This window comes from Sus scrofa, chromosome 14, assembly GCF_054392235.1.
Source record: "Sus scrofa isolate SSC_HxYL_T2T_F1_AM1 chromosome 14, Sscrofa_HxYL_maternal_Yorkshire_Landrace_v2.0, whole genome shotgun sequence".
NCBI lineage: Eukaryota > Metazoa > Chordata > Mammalia > Artiodactyla > Suidae > Sus > Sus scrofa.
Window position 1 is genome coordinate 102,652,825 of NC_139396.1, and position 23,256 is coordinate 102,676,080.

The 23,256-nt window shown below is 43.3% G+C and overlaps 1 protein-coding gene across 8 annotated transcripts in view; it reads right to left on the bottom strand.

The window, feature by feature from the left end:
* The window catches only part of POLR3A (RNA polymerase III subunit A), a 58,685-nt gene that overhangs the window by 16,406 nt on the left and 19,023 nt on the right, over positions 1-23,256 (bottom strand). For 3 of the 8 annotated variants that reach the window (XR_014828184.1, XM_001929360.7, XM_084997402.1), the window contains exons 11-21: positions 20,760-20,900; positions 18,999-19,068; positions 18,462-18,589; positions 18,150-18,288; positions 16,179-16,343; positions 11,219-11,391; positions 9,261-9,372; positions 7,579-7,697; positions 5,555-5,692; positions 3,287-3,457; positions 1,597-1,710 (exon numbers count right to left, since the gene is read on the bottom strand). Coding sequence is in view for 4 of the 8 variants with exons in the window: in XM_001929360.7 (XP_001929395.2) it covers positions 1,597-1,710; positions 3,287-3,457; positions 5,555-5,692; positions 7,579-7,697; positions 9,261-9,372; positions 11,219-11,391; positions 16,179-16,343; positions 18,150-18,288; positions 18,462-18,589; positions 18,999-19,068; positions 20,760-20,900 (1,470 nt within the window). In the remaining 4 variants the exon portion in view is untranslated. Of the gene's footprint in view, positions 1-307; positions 344-1,595; positions 1,711-3,286; positions 3,458-5,554; positions 5,693-7,578; positions 7,698-9,260; positions 9,373-11,218; positions 11,392-16,178; positions 16,344-18,149; positions 18,289-18,461; positions 18,590-18,998; positions 19,069-20,759; positions 20,901-23,256 lie in introns of those variants that run through there. The other 5 variants (XR_014828185.1, XR_014828187.1, XR_014828186.1 and 2 more) reach the window with 4 other exon arrangements.

Here is a 23,256-nt window from a genome sequence, read left to right on the forward strand (position 1 = left end):
GCTCAGACTGTGAGCCACTGGAGGGCGAGGACACGTTCAGTCACCTCTGTGTCCCCAGGATCTGCAGGGTGCATGACATATGGTGATGGCTGAACCAGTGCTCACTGAATCCACAAACACCGCCAGGCAGGTGGTCACCGTCAAACCTCTTCAAAGGCAGGAAAGGAACCAGTCTGAAGTGTTGACCTGGGAAGCCCCATCTGCCAGACCTGGGATAGGAACTTGTGGTCCCCAGGGCTGGCAGACAGCTAGGGTGCAGCAGAGCTAACCCTCTATGCTCAGCGACCACAGCACGTAAGGACGTTACCTCATTATATTTCTCATAGCCTGTTTCAGTTAAGGTCTTCCAGGAGAAACAGAAACATAAATAAGTGAACATAATCAAGTAAAAAAAACAAATTACAACTTTCATTTGTTACTTAAGGAAAAAAAAAGAGGAAGAAGAAAATCTGTGAAAAAAATTCCCCCCAAAACAAAGGCACTCACACTCAACCCAGCCAGACTATTAATTTTAAATATACCCTGGAAAAGAAATACATAAATAATGATCTGGAAGAATCTCTTTTTTATCTTTTACATCTTGTCATGTGAAAGGAAGGAGTGAAGTGCTTTTAACCAAAATATTCTTAAGGTTTTTTTTTTTTTTTTTTTTTTTGTTTTTTTTTTTTACTATTTTTATTTTTGGTATACTTAAGGGGGTTATTACCATAATACAAATAGGAAGAAGCAGATAAGTGAAATTAAAACAGCTCCTTAGAAGAAAAAGGAAGGTTGACCCTGTGCACTTCTTTAAAAAAAAAAAAAAGTGCCTGTGGCACTCAGAAGTTCCCGGGCTGGGGATCAAAGCTGTGACAATGCCAGATCCTTAACCCACTGAGCCATCAAGGAACCTCATTCTGTGCATTTTTAATCCATATTACGGTAAGAGAAAAATAGATTTAAAATAATAATGGTAATGGAGTTCCTGTCGTGGCTCAGTGGTTAACAAATCCGACTAGGAACCATGAGGTTGCAGGTTCGATCCCTGGCCTTGCTCAGTGGGTTAAGGATCTGGCATTGCTGTGAGTTGTGGAGTAGGTCGCAGACGCAGCTCAGATCCTGTGTTGCTGTGGCTGTGGCGTAGGCTGGCGGCTACAGCTCTGATTTGGGAACCTCCATATGCTGTGGGTACAGTCCTAGAAAAGCCAAAAAAAAAAAAAAAAGCTACATTCTTTATTGTAAAAATACAAGGAAAGCTCTTAAAACAATGATACTATTAAAAATTATCAGGACACAGAATGACTGACGGAGATGTTGGCCTATAGGATGAGAAAGTGGGCTGTATGGGGTCAAGAGACGGAGTTAAAAAAAAAAATCCGTTCTCCAGCTAAACACTTCTTGCTAACAAGGAAATACTTGAGCCAACGACATAAACTAAAAGAGACAGGAGATAAATTCTTTATGCTGACTGCAGATATTCTGCCTAGGTCACTCTTGAATTTTTTAATAAGGAAAACTCTTACATCAATACCCCCAGCTTAGAGATGTCCCTGCCAGCACCTGGTGAACAATTCCACGGTGACAGTCGAACTGGGCACATGGCCCCTCGGAACTCACCTGCAGGAAGCTGTCCTGGCAGCAGAGAAACTCGTTCTTCTTCATGATGGACTCCGTGGTCAGGAGTAGCTCGTTTTTACTGAGGGCAGGCTCGCTCTGGCACGGGAAGACTGCCTCAAGTGTGGAAAGGAAACAGAGTGATGGGGACAGTACTCCAGGGAGGGATTGACAAGACACAAAACCACTTGGAGTGAGCTTTTAGCAATCTGCCCTGTTTTTTCTTTCAAAACAAATTTTAGGCTGTTTTTTTTTTTTCCTTTTTGGCCATGCCATTGTACTCACAAGCTCCTGGGCTATGGATTGAACCTGCATCACAGCAGCAACTCTAGCCACAGCAGTGACAACATTGGATCCTTAACCCACTGTGCCACCAAGGAATTCACAGACTCTCTTTTCGATATGTAGGTGAAAACAGGGTAAAATGATAGCCCATCTTTACAAAGACGTGTGGGCTATTCAGTGGGTATTGTGCCATTGCTCCTCAACCTTCACCCCACCTAAGATTTGCACTAAGAACACAAATTCCTGTTTTCTAAAAATAAAACCCAAAATTTCGTAAGTGAAAACACTCCCCCACCTCCAAGCTCATGAGGCTCCCCCCAAGTAATGGTTGCACATCATCCTAATGTATGGACAGACCATTACAGACTTCACTGTCCTCCACTGATGGTCTGTGTCTGCTATAAACAATGCTGAGAGGACATTCTTGGCACATTAATTTTTTTCTTTCGAGGGCTGCACCTGCAGCATAGGGAATTTCCCTGGCTGGGGTCGAATCAGAGCTGCAGCTGCCGGCCTGTACCACAGCCACAGAAACATTAACTCGGGATCAGCGCCACATCTGTGACCTACATTGCAGCTTGCGGCAACAATAGTTCCTTAACAGATCTTGAGCGAGGCCAGGGATCCAACCTGTATCTGCACAGACACTACGTCTGGTTCCTAACCACTAAGCCACAACAGGAACTCCTCTTCTTTTCTTTTTTTTTTTTTCAAAGGCTACACCCTCAGCATATGGAGGTTCCCAGGCTAGGGGTTGAATTGGAGCTACAGCTGCCAGCCTACATGACAGCCACAGCAATGCCAGACTCGAGCCACGTCTGTGACCCACACCACAGCTCAGGGCAATGCCGGATCCTTCACCTACTGAGTGAGGCCAGGGCTTGAATCCACAACCTGATGGGTCCTAGTCGGATTCATTTCCACTGCACCATGACGGGAACTACAGAAACACCTCTTGACACATTTAGATCATTTCTGTAGGGCAAATTTCTCTAAGTGGAACATTTTGGTCAAAGGCACTGACATTTAAATTCAGATCAGTAATGTCCAACTACCTTTCAAAAAATTGTCCTAAATTATATCTCCAATTAATATATGTGAAATGCTCCTGCTTCTCCACACCCATGACTTTCACACCATCTCTACTATACTTTTACTAGACAGACAGGAAGCCAAAACCCTCTCTGACTGGCACTTGATTACCAGCAATAACTAGATTTTAAAAGTGAAAAACTAATTCTCTTAATATTTGGGGAAATCAGGCAGAGCAACACAAACAAAAAAAAAAATACTAACCTAGTGGTTGGGTAGATGTGACAGCATTAACTCTGTTCTATGCCAAGAGGTATCTCCATTTTAAAGAAATGTCCCTGAAAATACTAACCCCAGATATAATGCTAAATCTTACTTTGATGTTGTCCAGAACCCTTTTAAACTCCAGGGGTTCATCTTTTCCCTCCATGGCTGCAGGATCTAAGCCATCTCCCCCGTAAATGAACTGGATGATATCTCCTGTGGAGCTTCGGACTGTCAAATCATACTGGGAGCAAAGATCTTCAAGGGACTTTACGAGCCTTCTCTAAAGGAGGAGAAGAAACAAAAGCTCAGCTGCTTTGAGAAGACTAGTCAGGTGTACAGAGGATGAGATTTGCAATTCTGAGTTTCAAGGTTATCAGCACTTTAATCACATGAAAACATTTTATTAGAAATCCCTTCAAAAGAGTCTCCTGACCCCAAGAACAACAAACCCACAAGTGCCTCATTAGTCTGTGCAGTGGGATTTAGAATATGTCCTAACTTCCAGCACTTGAATGTGTTTCAGATGCATGCAACTTAAACCCCATCACCCCCAAAGGACTCTGCAAAAACTGGTTCTTACGTTGCTCTGCCTTCCCTCTCTGTCTCCCTAAAGTATAAATTAATGCAATTGCTTTGCACTTCTAAACACAACTTAATCCAGGAGCCCTGTGGACTCCAATATGAATTACAGAGGATCAGGTGCAGGCCCTCTTCTGGGACAGAGAGGGAAGAAGAGAGAACAGGAACAGCATTGTGTTTGAACCAGCAGGCAGCAGCCATTTCTCAAATCTGCTTAGGGAGAACCTTGCACCAGCAGGACACTCCAGCCAGCAATGGGATGGGAGCTCAATGTGTTAAAGAGAAAGAAATCTTCCTCCAGGCAACTTCAAAACAAAAAATCTCTCATGCCAGAACTAATTTGTTCTAGGTTAACACACTGCTCTGGGAAAATCAAACTCTCTACTTCAAAAAGGTAAAGGCAAAACATAGTCAATAAACATTTGGGCAACAGTGGTAAAAAGCATTTCGTAGTCTATTCCATTTTTGACAAAAGCAGCATACTCCAAAACTAAAAGGTAATTTCTCATCAAACGATGACTAAAAGGGAAGCAGTAACTGCCATGCCACATGAGGTCCAGAAGAGGTTACAAAAAACAGGTTATTTGCAAGGCCCTCATCAGCCTAGTTTGTTCTGGCTCACTCATTTGCATCTGTCTCCGGTTTATCAGTCCTGGTTGCCCAGCCTGCAAAGGGCTGTGCATCCCAACCCACAGTGGGGAGAAAGGTACAAAGAGCTACAGCAGTTCATTGCCCAGGAACATGGAGTGCTAATTTCATCATGCGTTCTAAGTAGATAAAAACTTCAACAAAATTAAGAACAGACAAACCCATGAACATAGATTATGGAGCATAGAGTAGAAATAAGAGACTAGAGAGAAATCCTTTGTCTGTGGTCTCATGGAAGACAGAGTGGGATGTGTTTTCACCACTCTGCCAGCAGAGGTATGTATGTATGTATGTATGAATGTATGTATGTATTTATTTTGTCTTTTTACTTTTTCTAGGGCTGCTGACCACGGCATATGGAGGTTCCCAGACTAGGGGTCTAATCAAAGCTGTAGCCACCAGCCTATGCCACAGGCACAGCAATGCAGGATCTGAGCTGCATCTGCAACCTACACCACAGCTCACGGCAACGCCAGATCCTTAACCCACTGAGCAAGGCCAGGGACCGAACCCACAACCTCATGGTTCCTAGTCGGATTCGTTAACCACTGCGCCACCATGGGAACTCCAGCAGGGGTATTTCTCTGGCGGTCTGAGAAACATGGGCAAAGGAAAACATCTAGCTCTGCTCTGTCCCTGGAGACCCCTATCCTATAACTGTACACACAATGGAGAAAGCCATCCCTCCAAGTGTCCAAGCCCTCATGCAGGCACTGGAATAGGTTCTGAGTCTCTTAGAATGATATTAATCAGGGGTTACATAAGCAGTCGCACAGTGAGAAGCAGAGCCCTCTCCATTTGTATTAGGAGGCAGCTACTCTGCTGTCACCCCATCTCCATGTATGAGGAGGCCGAGTGTGGTTCCCCACACCCCAGGATGCACTTCTAGTCCACGCTCTCCTCCAGCAAGGCTTTGGTACCTGTGGCTCTGTCCTGGTCATCATCATTCAAAGAACAGTGCATGATTTGGAACATACTACCATTTTATGTTTTTTTTTATTTCTAGGGCACTTACATCTCTCAATTTTTCCTTTAAAAGACCAAGATTGGATAAATTAGAGCTCAGGGACAAAACACGAAAACACTCAGCAGTCAAGATCACAGTCCCTGCTCTGCTCCATTGCTAATGACCTACGTTTCTTTGGGTTACCTGCATGTATCCTGTTTCAGCTGTCTTCACGGCTGTGTCGACCAGACCTTCCCGGCCAGCCATCGTGTGGAAGAAAAACTCGGTTGGTGTCAAACCGGAGTAAAAGCTATTAGCCACAAAGCCTTTGGCAGCTGGCAGCTAAAGAGAGGTAGGAAAAAAGAAACATCTAACAAAAAGAGTTCAAGGCCCACAATTCCAAAACCCATTCAAATCAGAAAATGCCTCACCTTTAGACTATAAATACTTGGCCAATACACTCTCATGTTTTATGCTCTTTCCTAGAGGAGAAATAATTTGGCCCCAACGATCTTTGCCAGAGGTGAAGAGGGTGAAGTCTCAGCCAGTGCTGCCGCTGGTGCCTAGTGGCAGCTGAGTGGCTCAGGAGAGGGAGACAGCAGCTTGGGCTGCTGTTCTAGAGCAGACATGCAGTCACGTACTGACCTCGGCAGCTCGCCCTTCCCCTGGGAAACAACTCTCCTCCAGACACCCTTCCTTGGGCCAGACCTGCCCACCTCCAAAACATAACTGTGTGTTGCTAACGTTTACAGGGATTCGTTTTGGGGTGCTGAAGATGTTCTAAAATTAGATCGTGATGATGACCACACAACTGTGTGGATATACCAAGTCAACGAACTGCACATTTTATTATTTTTTTATTAATTAATTTATTTTTCCCACTGTACAGCATGGGGCCAAGTTACACTTACATGTATACTTTTTTTCCCCCACCCTCTGCAATATGAGTATCTAGACATAGTTCTCAATGCTACTCAGCAGGATCTCCTTGTAAATCCATTCCAAGTTGTACCCGATAACCCCAAGCTCCCGATCCCTCCCACTTCCTCCCTCTCCCTCCCTCTCCCCCTGGGCAGCCACACGTCTATTCTCCAAGTCCATGATTTTCTTTTCTGTGGAAATTGAACTGCACATTTTAAATGGGTGACTATAATGATACATGTATCTTAATAAAACCGTACAGAAGTATACACATATATAAGATATCGTGTGAAATGGCCTTTGATCTGGTAAGGTCTGTGTACCTTAGAGGATAATCCAGACATAGAGGCTAACCCACTGCTTCCCTATTTTGTTTAAAGGGCAGCTGGCATATTCACGGGCATTTCTAGGAAAGCACATCTAGCCCAGTCTAGCACTGGATGCCCCTGGCCTCTCTTCTAAATTGTTCAGGCTCTGACTCTGAGTCTGATAAGCACAGGCAGGTACCATTCCAGTGACCATCTGGCTGCCTGACCCTAGTGAATTCTGATCTTGGGCAGAGAACCCGAGTTGTTCTTGGGCCACCTGATACACAGAGTATCTGTCCATTCTCAATAGAGCAGCCCCATCTCCCCAGGAGAGGATGGAAAGAAATCCTGCAGTTCCACAGAGCAGGAGCAGGAGCAGGAGCAGTTGGGGCATCGGTGTTTTAGTGGGAAAAACGGCTGATTCCAAATCCAGAATTTACTGAGTGACCAGATCTGCTCTAAGTCCTTCAACTGTACATTTAATAGCTGTTTGCCCCTGAATTACAGAAAACCAACACAGGTTGTCTCTTTCATTCTACTGACACTAGTGCCCAGACCTGATGGAACTCAGAAGGCATTTAAACACGGAGTTTAAAGATTCCAGGGAGGAGAACATGGACCTACCTGGTCCTTTTACTGTGGTTCATATGATCACTATTTCAAAACCCTTACACTTTGATGTGAGTATCCCCAAACAAGCATACAGACTGAACGTACAGTTATATAAGGTAGCTACACATTTTGATTACTTAAGGTAAGTGGGATGGAAACCTGAAAACCTCCCTCTTGGAGAGAAAATGTACAAGAGGGCATTGGTCCAAGTTTACAGCTCCAAGTTTAATAAGGCTCCTTCGACAGGACTCAAGTACAAGCTGCAGAGGGGATGACCCTGAGAGGCCCCTGCCTTAGACACTGGCTCCAGGAGTCACTTGGTTGGCAGCCCCCTCCTCTGTGCTGAAGGTTGTCCCTCAAAGTTCTGCCTGATCCACTACTGCTTACCTTTGAGTGTTTTTCAAAGTGAGGCAAGGACCTGTTTTCAAAGCCATCTGGCACTCGGGAGCCGCTGATAGCTTGCTGTCCCACACAGGCAATCATCTGTGATATGTTAATGAAGGAACCTGGGGAAGCAGGTCAGGAATGTAACATTCATTTACCAAAATAATATTAATTGAAATGCAAGCAGATCTGTGGGATAAAACAGGAATACGACATAGCACAGCCCCCCATGCTCCACAAGTTCATAGTCTAGGGACAGTAAAAGACAGAACTAGAAGAACAGAGGGCAGAGCTGTCAGTAACACAGCCAAGTGAGGGCTGGAGGTGCTCGGGGGGAATGAGCACTTCGAGGTTGGGGAAAAACTCCCAGGAGAGGCTTTAAGACTGGAGCAGCCACTGACTTAGAAGACAAGGGGGAGGAATTCCAAAGTGGGTGGAAGAGTGGGAAGCAGAGACATAGGAACAGGAAAGTGTGGGGTATGTACCAGGAGTAGAGAGTAGGAGAACACAGGGCAAAAGGCATCAAGGTTAAAGAGACAGGACTTTATTCTGTCAAAAATTTACAGAAGCATGAGAAGGTGGAGATTTTGAATGTGAATGCACCATCATGACACCTAATGCTTTTAGGTCCTGGCTAACTGTGAAATTAAACCATTTTAAATGATCATTAAATACATGATTTAAATGGAGTTCCCCAGCAGCCTAGCAGTTAAGGATCTGGTGCTATCACTGCAGTGACTCGGATTTGATCCCTGGCCCTGGAACCTCTGCATTCCGTGGGGTGTGGCCAAGAAAAAAAAAAAAAAAAACCAACCAAAAGCCCTGGAGATCTCATTGTGGCACAGCAGAAACAAACCCAACTAGTATCCATGAGGATGTGGGTTCAATCCCTGGCCTTGTTTAGCGGGTCGGGGACCTGGTGTTACTGTGAGCTATGGTGTAAGTTTAGACATGGCTCAGTTCCCGTGTTGCTATGGCTGTGGAGTAGGTACCTCCGATTTGACCTCTAGCCTGGGAACTTCCGTGGGTGCAGCCTTAAAAAAAATCCAATTAACCAACCAACCAACCAAACAAAACACCCCCCAAAAAACGAACTATGAAGACAAAACACCCTGGCTTTTCTTTCCTTCCCTTTTTTTATTTTTTTAATTTTATTTATTTATTTATTTATTTATTTATTTAGTCTTTTTGCTATTTCTTGGGCCGCTCCCGCGGCATATGGAGGTTCCCAGGCTAGGGGTCCAATCGGAGCTGTAGTCTCCGGCCTAAGCCAGAGCTACAGCAACGCGAGATCTGAGCCTCGTCTGCAACCTACACCACAGCTCACGGCAACGCCGGATCGTTAACCCACTGAGCAAGCGCAGGGACCGAACCCGCAACCTCATGGTTCCTAGTCGGATTCGTTAACCACTGCGCCACGACGGGAACTCCTCCTTCCCGTTTTTTAGAAAAATAAGATCAAGTTTGCTCAAAGCACCCTCAAACTCAGAAATCCACACACATGACCAATGAGTTTCTCCAAAGGAATGACTTTCTACAATGTAAAATAGTTAAGTCTCTTCCTCTAGGTATGATTTAAAAAGATATACCCTTACAAAGGAAAGGCCTGAAATTCCAGAACACAGCCAGCCAGCCAGCCGGCGGGCAGAGTGCAGTGACAGCAGCAGCCAGAGGGGGACACTCACCTTTGGAGCCACACAGAGCCATGGTGAGGGGGCTGTTGCTCTTGTCCAGCTCCCGGAGGCAGGCGCTGCCAGCATGGTCACGGATCACAGACAGCTCCTTCAGGATCAAAGCCTGGAGAGAGAAAGGGGGATGCATGGTGGATTCACCCGCATGGGCTCTGTGATCACCAACATTCAACATGACATTTATGGCAATGTGAAAAATTTCACCAAAATGTCAGCTCTCCAGCAGATACAGCCTTAGGAGACCAAAATGCCCTAATTATGTAGACCAACATCTTCCACAATCAGTGTGTAAGGAAAAAATAAATAGAAACAAAACCTTGAAAAATCCTAAAATGGCCAATAAAGTAGAATGCACATGGCTTTGTGGATAGTAGCCTATACGACAATATATCTGTACATATTACTGTATATGCACACACCTATCTTATAAAGATAATATATAATATGCACTAAAAGGAAATTGCTTATACTATTTATAAAATCTGTCTTTCCACTTTTTCTTGCTAAGCACACATTTGAATTCCCACTAGTTATTCATGGGATGAGGTGACTCCACAGGAATATTCTGGTCCATGAGCTCACCCAGACTATCACCCTTCAACTCACAACTTACAATGTAGAATCAGTTAGGAGTCACAGTTCCATTAAAACTGAGTGCAGCCAAGGCCTCAAGTAACTTTCAAGGTGAGAAATATCTATTTCTCTCTGTTTCTCTTTAAGACTTAGTGAGATTAAGAATGAGCTAATTGTGATAAACTACAAAGACCTACTATATAGCCTAGGGAACTATATTCAGTCTCCTTCGATAGGCCACCAAGGAAAAAAAACATAAAAAAAAAAAAAATGCAAGAGTTTCAGTCCTGGCTCAGCAGTTACAAACTCGTATCCATGAAGACACAGGTTTCATCCCTGGCCTCACTCAGTGGATTAAGGATCCAGCATTGCTATGAGCTGTGGTGTAGGTCGAAGATGTGGCTTGGATCTGCATTGCTGTGGCTGTGGCTGTGGCATAGGCTGGCAGCTACAGCTCTGATGGGACCCCAAGCCTGGGAACTTCCATATGCTATGAATGCAGCCTTAAAAAGACAAAAAACAAAACAAAAAAACCCACCACCACCACCAACAGCAAAAGAATATATATATATAACTGAGTCCCTTTGCTGTACAGCAAAAATTGGCATAGCATTATAAATCAACCATACTTTAATTTTTAAAAAAGAGGAAAAAAATAATGAGCTAATTGTGAATACCTCATATGACCCTGCTTTCTCTGTGCTTTAAAAGGTTCATTTATCATCAGAAAATTTCTTATTGCTCAAAGAGCCTTTCTTCTACACTTAGGTGGGTTAAAGCTCTGAGCCCCAGGCTATCAGGGAGGCAGAAGAGAGCCAGGGAGAACCCTGGTGCTGACAGACTGGTGAGCTGGGCTGCTTCAGAGAAAATGCAGGGCTCTCAGATGCTGCTGGTGATTCTGATTCTGACATGTGTGGGTCCAGCAGTCAGCTAACCTAGCTTCAAATATGCGGGTCCAGTAGCCTCGTATGTGACTATCAGCCATGAATTATCAAAGTCTCTTTCAAAGACCATCCATTCCAAGAGCTGTGGCGACGGTCTCTAGTGGCAAGGCAGGAGAAGCACTGAAGTAGTAGGTACAGAAGGGACCCAAGGATGATGCTGGAATAAGAGCAGCCCCGTGTGGCCAAATGAACAGATGGTTGTATTTTCATCACTGAGAATGTGAAAGCTGCAAGGGATGTAACAGATCTGAAGGAAGGCCCTCCCCTCAATAGACAAATGAGAACACACACAAGCAGTATGGGACCAAGACTCAGGACCAAGACATGCTAAAGCCACTGCCTTTCCTTCTCACTGCCCTCTGCTACCTTTTCTTCACAGCCTACAGCGCCACCTAGTGATGAAATGGCTAAACTGACCCAAAAAGCCAGACTTACCTCCAGGGTTTCCTCTGCAGTGCAGCCGGGCTGCTGCTGCAGCTTGCCTGTGTTCAAGGCCTCAATGTACTCATCACATTTTCTGTAGCCAGCGTTCAGCAACTCGTACTTGGCCTTCAGCAGTCCTTGGCCAGGTGTGACATCACCAATCCCAATAGAGAACCCACGGTTAGCTGGAGAAGAGGCAGCATGGTTAGTCAATGTACTCCACGTATACCTTCAGAAAATCTGTCACAATCCAACTAAACAAAAACCTCCTGGATCTGTCCCTAGGCAGTTAAACAAAAAGGATGAAATCTCACTAACTCCTTTCAGAGATCTCACAACCTGGCAGGGAGCACAGTAATGTCAACTAACCACACTATAAAGCAGACCACTAAATACTAAAGAGAGCCTGAGAAAACCAGCTATGGAAGCTTAGCCATTTGATGGCTGGTTCTTAGCATCGCAGAGAGCTCTCTGCCCCAATTCTCTTTTCAGAGGTCATTCCGAAACACAGAGAAAAAGAAACAAACATGAACTCCAGCTTTGATGGAACTATACAATAATCCCAACTCCAAACTCTGTAGCAAGTGGACAGATGAGAGATGACTGGCTCAGTAGGGTGGGGATGGGATTGCAGAAAGGAGGACCAATGAATCTGGAAAATTTCAGAAACAAAACCATCAGATTCTGCTGGAAATAATGTATGTGCTGGAAACAGAGAAACCTGTGGAAAGTTTGAACTGGCATACCTTGCTTTATTGTGCTTCACAGATACTGCAGTTTTTTTTTTTTTAATTGAAGGTTTGTGGCAACCCAGCATTGACTAAGTCTATAAGCACCATTTTTCCAATAGCATTTACTCATTTTGTGTCTTTTGTGTTAAATTTTGGCAATTCTCACAATATTTCAAACACCTTCTTTTTATCTTTTTTTTTGTTTTGGCCTTTTCTAGGGCCGTTCCAGCAGCATATGGAGGTTTCTAGGCAAGGGGTCTAATCAGAATGCTAATCATCTGACCCTTCAGTGAGTAGTAGTAGTAACATTAAAAGATTCCTAGTCACAGATCCCCCTAACAAATACAGTAATAATGAAAATGTTTAAGGAATTCCCGTCGTGGCTCAGTGGTTAACGAATCTGACTAGGAACCAAGAGGTTGCAGGTTCAATCCCTGGCCTTGCTCAGTGGGTTAAGGATCCAGCACTTCCGTGAGCTGTGGTGCAGGTTGCAGATGCAGCTTGGATCTGGCGTTGCTGTGGCTGTGGTGTAGGCTGGTGGCTACAGCTGTAATGAGACCCCTAGCCTGGGAACCTCCACATGCTGTGGATGAGGCCCTAGAAAAAGACAAAAAAAAAAAAGGTATGTACATTGTTTTTTAAAACATAGCACTATTGCACACTTAGTAGATTACAGTGTACACATAACTTTTATATGCTCTGGGAAACGTGCTTGATTGTGAGACCCGCTTTATTGTAGTGTCTGGAACCGAACGAGCAATGTCTCCAAGGTCCACCTGTGTAAGAAACAGGTTCCAGGCCCTCACCACTGTGGGAGACCAGAGTTTACTTTCCCAAAAAAATGGAAGTAGAGAGCCTCAGGATTTTGAGGGGGTACTAGGTGCAGACAGGTGGAGATGACTGAAAATTGGGCAGACTCCATGGCTGAGATCCCTTAGTCCCATTCTGGGTCCTTCTCCCAGAAGCATGCAGCCAGGTCTCTGCTCTTGGAGAGTAATTAGAAGACATGTCTCTGGAGAAATCAAGTCTTCCTAGAGAAAACATTGTTAGTAGGGATTTGATAGTTCCTCAATAAAAGAGCTGGCTTCCAGCTCAGTCAAGGAACTGAGACGTCCATTGACCAACAAGCTCCATTTCCAGTCAGTGCCTTAGTGGCTCACTTCTATAATATGAATGACAGCCCAGAACCACCGGATATATTTGAGAAAAGTCTTTACCATGAAAGACAGAAGACAACAAACGCACAGAGAAAAGAAACTAGAAGAGAAAATTCGGTGAGCAAACAAAACTGAGTAGCATTCTCTCAGAGTTTTAAGGAAGGTGTGTGTGTGGATCAAGAATAGGAGCCCTGGGGAGTTCCCGTCGTGGCGCAGTGGTTAACGAATCTGACTAGGAACCATAACGTTGCGGGTTCGATCCCTGGCCTTGCTCAGTGGGTTAAGGATCTGGCGTTGCCGTGAGCTGTGGTGTAGGTCACAGACGCGGCTTGGATCCTGCGTTGTTGTGGCTCTGGCGTAGGTTGTCAGCTACAGCTCCGATTTGACCCCTAGCCTGGGAACCTCCATATGCCGCGGGATCGGCCCAAGAAAAGGCAAAAAGACCAAAAAAAAAAAAAAAAAAAGAATAGGAGCCCTGGAGTTCCCACTGTGGCTCAGCAGGTTAAGAACCCGACATAGTGTCTGTGAGGATGTGGGTTCGATCTCTGGCCTCACTCAGTGGGTTAAAGATCTGGCATTGCCACAAGCTGTGACAGAGGTTGTAGATGTGGCTCAGATCCAGCATTGCTGTGGCTGTGGTTTAGGCCTCAACCGCAGTTCTGATTCAACCCTTGGCCTGGGAACTTCCATATGCTGCAAGAGCAGCCATAAAAAGAAAAGAAAGAAAGAAAGAAAGAAAAAAGTTAAGAAAGAAAGAACTATCTGCTGATAAGAACAATGGTTGGAATTAAATATATGACATGAAAAAAATTTCAAAAATCAATATGAGTCTTAAGAGAAAACTGAATCCAGAAGCAAAGAAATGAACAGGGAAAAGAAAATCAGAGAATCAACCCAAGAACTCTACTAGGCAATTAACAGAAATGCCAAAAAGAAAGAACAGAAAAATGAAAGGAGAGAAAATGAACAGAAAAAGAGTACATGAAAATTTCCATTACTGAAAGACATATGTTGCAGACTAAGAGAGCTTATGGAATGCTCAGCACAATGAATGATAAGAGACCCATACCAAGCATGTGTCATTGTGACCTTTCAGAACATCAGAAACATGATTCTCAAACCTTTCAGACTAAAAAGACAATTCACAAAACTGCTGTGAGATACAACCTCACACCAGTCAGAATGGCCATCATTAATAAGTCCACAAATAAATGTTAGAGAGGGAATGGAGAAAAGGGAACCCTCCTACACTGTTGGTAGGAATGTAAATTGGTACAACCACTATGGAAAACAGTATGGAGGTACCTCAGAAAATCAAATACAGAACTATATGTATTTAGGCATTTATTTGGACAAAACTTTCCTTGAAAAAGACACATGCACCTGTATGTTCATTGCAGCACTATTCATAATAGCCAAGACATAGAAACAACCCAAATGTCTTTTGACAGAAGAATGGATTAAGAAGATGTAGTATGTATATACAATGGAATACCACTCAGCCATAAAAAAGAACAAAATAATGCCATTTGCAGCAACATGGATGAAACTAGAGACTCTTATACTAAGTGAAGTAAATCAGAAAGAGAAAGACAAATACCATATGATATCACTTATATCTGGAATCTAATAAACATACACCACAAATAAACCTTTGCATAGAAAAGAAACTCATGGACTTGGAGAACAGACTTGTGGTTACCAAGGGGTTGGGGAGGGAGTGGGATGGACTGGGAGTCTGGGGTTAATAGATGAAAACTATTGCCTGTGGAATAGATAAGCAATGAGATCCTGCTGTATAGCACTGGGAACTATATCTAGTCACTTATGATGGAACATGATAATATGAGAAAAAGAATGTATATATATATGAGTGACTGGGTCACCTTGCTGTACAGCAGAAAACTAACAGAACACTGTAAACCAGTTATAATGAAAAAATAAAAATCATTATATGAAAAAAAAAAAAAAGACAATTCTTTTTTTTTTTTGGCTTTTCTAGGGCCGCACCCATGGCATATGGAAGTTCTCAGGCTAGGGGTCCAATAGGAGTTGTAGCTGCTGGCCTATGCCACAGCCACAGCAACGCGGGATCCGAGCCACGTCTGTAACCTACACCACAGCTCATGGAAATGCCAGATCCTTAACCCACTGAGCAAGGCCAGGGATCGAACCTGCAACCTCCTGGTTCCTAGTCGAATTCATTAACCACTGAGCCACGATGAGAACTCCCAAAAGACAATTCAAATAGAAAACACTGGGAATAAAAATACAGCAATCCTGAAAGCTAGAAGACAATAGAGCAACACTTTCAAAGTTCTCAGGGAAAATAATTTGCAGACTAGAATTCTACACCCAGTGAAGGGTCAAGTATAAGAGTAGACTAAAGATGTTCTGGGGTGTGCAAAAAAAAAATCCCCTGACTGGGAGTTCCCGTTGTGGTATAGTGGAACTGAATCTGACTAGTATCCATGAGTATGCAGGTTTGGTCCCTGGCCTTACTAAGTGGGTTGGGGATCTGGCATTGCTGTGAGCTGTGGTGTAGGTTGCAGACATGGCTTGGATCCTGTGTTGTTGTGGCTGTGGCTATGGCAACAGTTGTAGCTCCAATTCGACCCCTAGTCTAGGAAATTCTATATGCTGCAGGTGTGGACCTAAAAAGCAAAAAACTAACAAACAAAATCCCCTGACCCATGGTATGCTCAAAGCATAAACAAACAAATGAGACAGAACAGGGCAGATATAGTAGGGGAATACTGAATAACCCCGTAGGGCTGAATCGTGGAAGCCCAGAGGGTGATAGTCCTGCACTGGTACTTTGAAAGCAGAACACAGAAGACACTGATTGGCATTAGAGAGCTACTGTAGCCTTGAAGAGAACTGAAAAGCAAATTCAAATCTGCAGCCAAACTAGATACTATGGAGCTAATCTCATTAAGAAAATCATACATGATTTAGTCTGGAATAAGTATCCTTCTCCTTGTGTGTACATGTATGTGGGGTAGAGGGATGAAACAACAGTGCAAAAAACCCCTAAAATACCACCAACTTGCAGTGATAAAACAAGGATGCTGAGGTACTTACAGAGGTAGACAGGAGCCAGCCTGGCAAGCCGTGACATTGCATCGGCAGCTTCATTCTGCCCCCAGTCTCGCAGCAAAATGTAAAAAATATTGTTCTTGGATCCTGATCCCAGGGTGCCTTTGTCCATGCTGCCACTCATCAACTCGCTGTTCTGGATAGTGACGTCTGGAAGGAAATAATGATTATGCATTTTTACAAACAATTACTTATTTATTACTCTGCCTCATTTCAAAATGAATTTGAGGCCATTGAGAAAATGTGTTCCTGTATTAAAAGTTAAAACAGAACAAAAAATTCTCTTAAAAAAATGATTTTGAGGGGAAAAAAGAAATCTAGGTAACTTTTGAAAAGCATGAAAAGTCTAGTTACTCTATAGCCCTGACTCCAAAACGTACTAGGACATGACCCTCACTGTTCTTTTAAGAGAACTGTGGATGACAGTATCAAGCACTTGTCATCTTATGTCATGGGGACATTTGGAGCATCAATTCAATCATGTACAACAAAGTGCGGTTTATAAAACACTTTGTTTTTCACCTAAGAAATTGAAGACTAACCATGGCATCACCATGAATAGCCTAAACAACAATAAAATGAAATTGCTATCTCAAAGAAAGAAAACACGAACTAAAATAAGAAGCTAAGGGAGTTCCTGTTGTGACTCAGTGGGTTAAGAACGCAACACAGTGGGTTTGATTCCTGGCCCCACTCAGTGGGTTAAGGATCTGGCATTGCCACAAGCTATGGCATAAGCTGCAGGTGCGGCTTGGATCCGGCGCTGCCATGGCTGCAGTGAAGACTGTAGCAGCAGCTCCAATTTGATCCCTAGCCTGGGAACTTATACATGCCACAGGTGTGGCCTTAAAAATAAAATAAAAAATAAAATAAAACAAAATAAAATAAGCCAAGATATCTTAAAGACTGGAGAGTATATTTTCAAAAGAATGGTCATAAACCTGAAAGAAAAAAAAAAAAAAAAAATCAGTGTTCTTCAAAATTGTTTCTCCATCATGAGAAAGCAGAAAAACCTTAACCTTCAGAGAGATGCTACGGTTTAGAATCTCTTTAGTACAGAGTCCTGCAGATCAACTTCTTGTCTCAAGGCCTTGCTAGCAAAGCTCATTCCAAATCAGTCCTTCTCAGGAGTTCCCGTCGTCGTGGTGCAGCAGAAGTGAATCTGACTAGGAATGAGGTTGTGGGTTTGATCCCTGGCCTTACCATGAGCTGTGGTGTAGGTCGCAGACATGGCTCAGATCTGGCATTGCTGTGGCTCTGGCGTAGGCTGGCATCAACAGCTCCGATTAGACCCCTAGGCCTGGGAACCACCATATGCCACTGATGCAGCACTAAAAGGACAAAAGATAAAACAAACAAACAAACAAAACAAATCAGTGCTACTCAAAACAGCCTGATGGGGAAATGCCTGTTAGCAGCCTGGGATCCAGAAATTAAATGCTGCCTGCATGGAATCGGCCCGTGGACCACACTGTGGGTTCAATCAGTCTAGGTGGCTCAGATGGGTTACATTTAAATCTTCTCACTGATCTTCATGTTATCAAAATGTCCACTGAGCAGGTGAGGAAAGTAAAAAAAAAAATAGTTTTTTTTCTATTTAGTCATATTTTTAGACAATGAACACATTTTTGGACATAAAATAATAAATTACATGCCTTAAATAATGAGATCCTTGCATGGCAAAAAACAACAAAAAAGGTAGAATAAAAGAATTTGCATAGCAACAAGTCACTTAAGACAAAACACATTTGGAGACGAATGTTCTAATCACTGGGTTGAAAATATGTCTGCATGATCTCTACATTTTAGCGAAACACCAGCTGCATTTCCCTGAAGAACCTTCAGGGAAACTTTGGGCCTAAGGCCTTAGACATACGGGGTTTGCTGGCTAAGCGACGGCAATTATTGGCCATTTGCCTTCCTGACCCCAGGGCCCCACCCTGGTGCTTAACTCACAGGAATCGTTGACACAGAGATCCTCTCCTTTGCCACAGTACTGCTTGCCCTTGGTTCGGAGGTTGGCCCTCACTGGATTGTCATAGCTGGGTCTGAGGATGATGCTGAACACCTGCTTTCCTGTCCACAGGGTGACGGGCTGAAGGAGGAAAGGAAGTCAGAGCATCAGCTGGCTGAGCCTGGTCTCAAGACCAGATGGTACGGCAATCCCACGCCAACCCAGCACCAGTGTGTGTACGCGAAGGCCACCGGTACACCCACCCAGTTACACACACACATCCCTGTGTGCACACACACGGCTCCTGCACAAACCTTTAGTATTGTAGGTGGCGGCAGGCGAACTTTGATTTTCTCATCTTTGCCCACCAATATTGAAGCAATGATTTGACAAGCCTTGGCTCGGTCAAAGAAAGTGTCCTTAAGAGTGAGGAGGTAGGCACCTGAGGATGTTAAGTAACACAGAACAAAGAAAAGGGAAAAATTGTGAGAAAAATCACAAGTCTTTGACTTTAAAATAAACACGGACTATCACTAAAAGAGTGAGGTAAAACACAGTGGCTGTTGCTTGGCTCTCTCTTCCAACTAGAATCTCAGCTCCACAAGGAAAGGGACTCTGTTTTACTCACTGCCATGTCTCCAGCACTTAGAAAAATGTCTCAGCTATGGCAGGAGCTCACTAAACACTTGGTTCAATGGACAATCAACCAGTACAAAATATCTCATGTAGGTTCACAATCGCACTTAGTAAACAAACAGAATTAAATGGCTTTTGAAGTGGTTCCGTGAATCACTCTGAATGAGAATCCTCCTGTTCCACAGTCTTCTTTCAAGTAAATTCCACAAACCCACCTGTCAGAAAATCTTGAATAGCAGCAATTAGTGGTTCTCCATTCCTTGGAGTTACAAGATTTGCTTTAGTCTGAAGGAAAAAGAAACACAATACATTAGCCACCCTTAGCCACCCCTGGATGCATGACGCAGCCCCAAAGATCTGCACCACAGGACTGAATGGTTATGAATAAATGAAGAGGAGTTCCCATCATGGCTCAGTGGTTAACAAATCCGATTATGAATGATGAGGTTTTAGGGTTCAATCCTTGGCCTTGCTCAGTGGGTTAAGGATCCGGCATTGCCGTGAGCTATGGTGTAGGTTGCAGATGCGGCTCGGATCCCGTGTTGCTGTGGCTCTGCTGTAGGCTGGCGGCTACAGCTCTGATTCAACCCCCAGCCTGGGAACCTCCATATGCCGCGGGAGCGGCTCAAGAAATGGCAAAAAAAAAAAAAAAAAAAAAAAACACCAAAAAACCCAAAAATAAATAAATAAATGAAGAGCAGCAGGAAGATGAGACTGAGAACTAAGCTGGGGTCCTTAACTCCAGCTTTGTCACTAACTTCCAGTCTCTTCATCTGCCAGGGGATAGAAAAAACCAGCAAGATTGACCTCAGAGGTTCCTACCAACACTCAAATAATGAGTGAAGTTGTTTTGGGTTCTTACAATGGATGTAAGACATTACTGCTTTTTTTGTTGGGAGATTTTTATTTACTGATTCAACTTCAATAGTGACATCATTGTTATTAATAAGTGCTCTCCTCCAAAGAAAATTTACTTTTATGAATTATGAGTAGCACTGTGCTATCTCTGAGGTTAATCAATTCCACACTCCCCATGAGGATGGCAGATCTATCACGTTTCTCTCGGTTAAGATATTAAGTTCTGGAGTTCCTGTCATGGCTCAGTGGAAACGAATTCGACTAGTATCCATGAAGATGTGGATCTGATTTCTTGATCAGTGGGCCGGGGATCCATCATTGCCATGAGCTGTGGTGTGGGTCGTAGAGGTGGCTTGGATCCCGAGTTGCTGGCTGTTGCCGAGATGTAGGCTGGTAGCTATAGCTCTGATTTGACGCCTAGCCTGGGAACTTCCATATGCTGCACCTGCGGCCCTAAAAAGAAAAAAAGATATTAAGTCTAACAAGATTTAGTTAAAATGTAACAAGTGCCTATATTGGCAAAAATGGATGCTTACTTGTTTAGTGTATAATCAACCAATTTAAAGAAGTGTCTGTGCATCAAAGTGCATTTGCTCAAATCTCTCTCTTTTTTTGGATCTTTTTAGGGCCATACCCAAGGCATATGAAGTTGTCAGGCTAGGGGTCAAATTGGAGCTGTAGCTGCCAGCCTACACGATAGCCAAACAATGTGGGATCTGAGCTGTGTCTGTGACCTACACTACAGCTCATGGCAACACTGGATCCTTAACCCACTGAGCGGGGCCAGAGATCGAACCGGCATTCCCATGGCTACTAGTCAGTACTGGGCCACAAGAACTCCTCGAATCTTTTTTAAAACTTAGCTGTAAATGAGCATGATACCCAACAGTCAAGTTTCTGCTACACCCCTGTCTTACCTTTTCTTAACTGGTGCTCATGTGTATACTTTCTTCTGGGAACCTACAGTGCAGGTCAGGAGATACCCACTCCACTCAACTCCGCACCTATCGGAGAAACTAACTCCCTATATAACATGGTGTTTTCAAACAGGACACACTTTCCTCCCCTTCCTTTTAAGGAGGTTTTACTCAGAAGCTGGGCTGCACCACCCTACATACCCCCATCAGAACAAGGGCTTCTGCTTTAGCTTCTTCTGTTTGAGGAAGATGAAGGTTCATTTCATCACCATCAAAATCCGCATTGTATGGTGTACAGACACACTCATTAAATCTGAAGGTCCGGTGGGGCTTGACCCTGGCCTGTGGAATACAAAACCAAATGAAACAAGAGAAGGACTTAAGTCATTTGTCCAAAAGTTTCTTAGTTTCAACATAGAAAAAAATGGCTTTCTGGAGAAGTGGACACTTTAGATTAAAGGATTAAAATTCTAGTATGTTCCGGCAAGTAACATGTCACTTGTGGACTCACATAAGTAGCTTTATTAGATCAAAACAACCCAGTGAATTTACTTTATTATTTTTTTTCTTTCATTTTTTGAATTTACTTTAATACTATAAGACAAATAACCAACACAGAAGCCATAAGAAAGGGGTCCCACTGCCCAATGATGTCACAGTTTGCTATCAAAAGATTAATGGCAGAAGTTGATTAAAACACACTGACTTGGGCTTCCTGGTGGCTCAGTGGGTTAAGGATCTGGTGTTGTTGCTGCTATGGTACAGGTTCAATCCCTGGCCCCAAGAACTTCTGCATGTCATGGGTGTAGCCAATAGAAAAAAAGGATAGCAAAAAACCCAAAAAAAAACCCCAAACCAACCTAGTTGGATAAAACTGAGCACCAACTTTTTATTACCTAAATTGACAAAAAAGGAAAAGGTATTAGACATTTACGCTGCCTTTCCTAAATGCTATTTTGGGTAAGTAAATAGCCCTAATTAACAATGGAAAAATTCATTCATTATAAAAATGGAAGGTAATGGGAGTTCTCCTTTGGATTAGTAGGGTACGGATCTGACATTGTCACTGCTGTGGCTTGGGTTGCTGCTGTGGCTCGGGTTTGATCCCTGGCCTGGGAACTTCTACATGCCATGGGTGTGGCCAAAGACATAAAAAAAGAAAAAAAAAAAAGGCAGATGTTAAATGTGAAAGGAATGATAAATTAGAACATCATCACTTTGCAATTTCAATGAAATAATGCAGGTAATGATCATAAGTGGATGAGACTATTAGAGAAAAGGTTGATGAAGAACCCCTCAAGGAAAGCACCAGGCTTAAGCATCTGAATCCCTATCCTTCTCAGCATACCTAAGAGTGGGCCAGCCAGACCACGTGTGCTTCCTGAAATAAGGCAAGAGGAAGTGGTCAGCACCAGCTATGAGTTATTTTGGTCAAAAAGTTGAGCCTCAATCTAATCATGCTTTGAGAGCTAATTTCCAGTCTAAAGGAATAAAATGAAACTTGAAGGAACCTTTAAGGCCACACACAGGCAAACAGAATATGTGAAATTCTTTAGGACAAATGACCTGGACCTGTTTTTTTCAATAATGACATTGAAAATAAAGGGGGGGGGAGTTCCTGTTGTGGCTCAGCGATGACAAACCCGACTAGTATCCACGAGGATGCGGGTTCAACCCCTGGCCTCCCTCAGTGGGTTAAGGATCTGGCATTACTGTGAGCTGTGGGGTAGACCAGAGATGAGGCTTGGATTCCATATGCTGAGAATACAGCCCTAAAAAGCAAAAAAAAAGAAAAAAAAAGGAGGGGGAGACCATTCTATTCGATATCAATAGAGGCTTAAGACATGTATCAACTAAATGTAATGTACAGATTTTGCATCTCACTTTTTTTTCTTTTTAGGATCAAACCTACAGCATATGGAAGTCCCCATGCTAGAAGTTGAGTTGGAGCTGCAGCTGCCAGCCTACACCACAGCCCCAGCAACACCAGATCCAAGCTTCACCTGTGACCTACACTGCAGCTTGCAGCAACACGGATCCTGAACCCAGTGAGCGAGGCCAGGGATCAAACCTGCACCCTCATGTATACCAGTTGGGTTCTTAACCTGCTGAGCCACAATGGGAACTCCCTGCCTCTCACTCTGAACAAGCTAGTTGCAAAAAGATTTTGAGATGTTTGGGGGAAATCTGACTATGGACAGAGTACTAGACAATAACAAGGAATGACTTTATTTTGTAAGGCAAACCAATGGCACTGTAGTTATGGGTGTCTTGCATAAGCACCTGAATATACATGGAAAAAAAAATGTCATCTAGGTTCATCAAAGAAAAAAGTGGCAGAGAAAACAAGTGTGGCAACATCTTGAAAATCAATGAGTATAGAGGATGGGAATATGTGAATCCATCGTAGTCGTCTTTCTACTTTTGTATATATTTGAAAATTTTCAAACAAAAATATTTCCATGTTATAATGCCCCAAAGCCAAGCAAAAGTTTTCAGAAAGGGATAAGGCTTTTGTTTGCTTTCTAAATCGCCATAATCATCAACTGCTTCTTTGATATTTCCACCACTGAGCAGAGATTGATGTAATGTTTTCATAAACTACTGAAAAAAATGAATCTAGAAAATTCATGAATCCTTAGGAGTTCAAACACTGTTCAAACACTGCTTGCAAATGCTCATGGATTTTTTTTTTTTA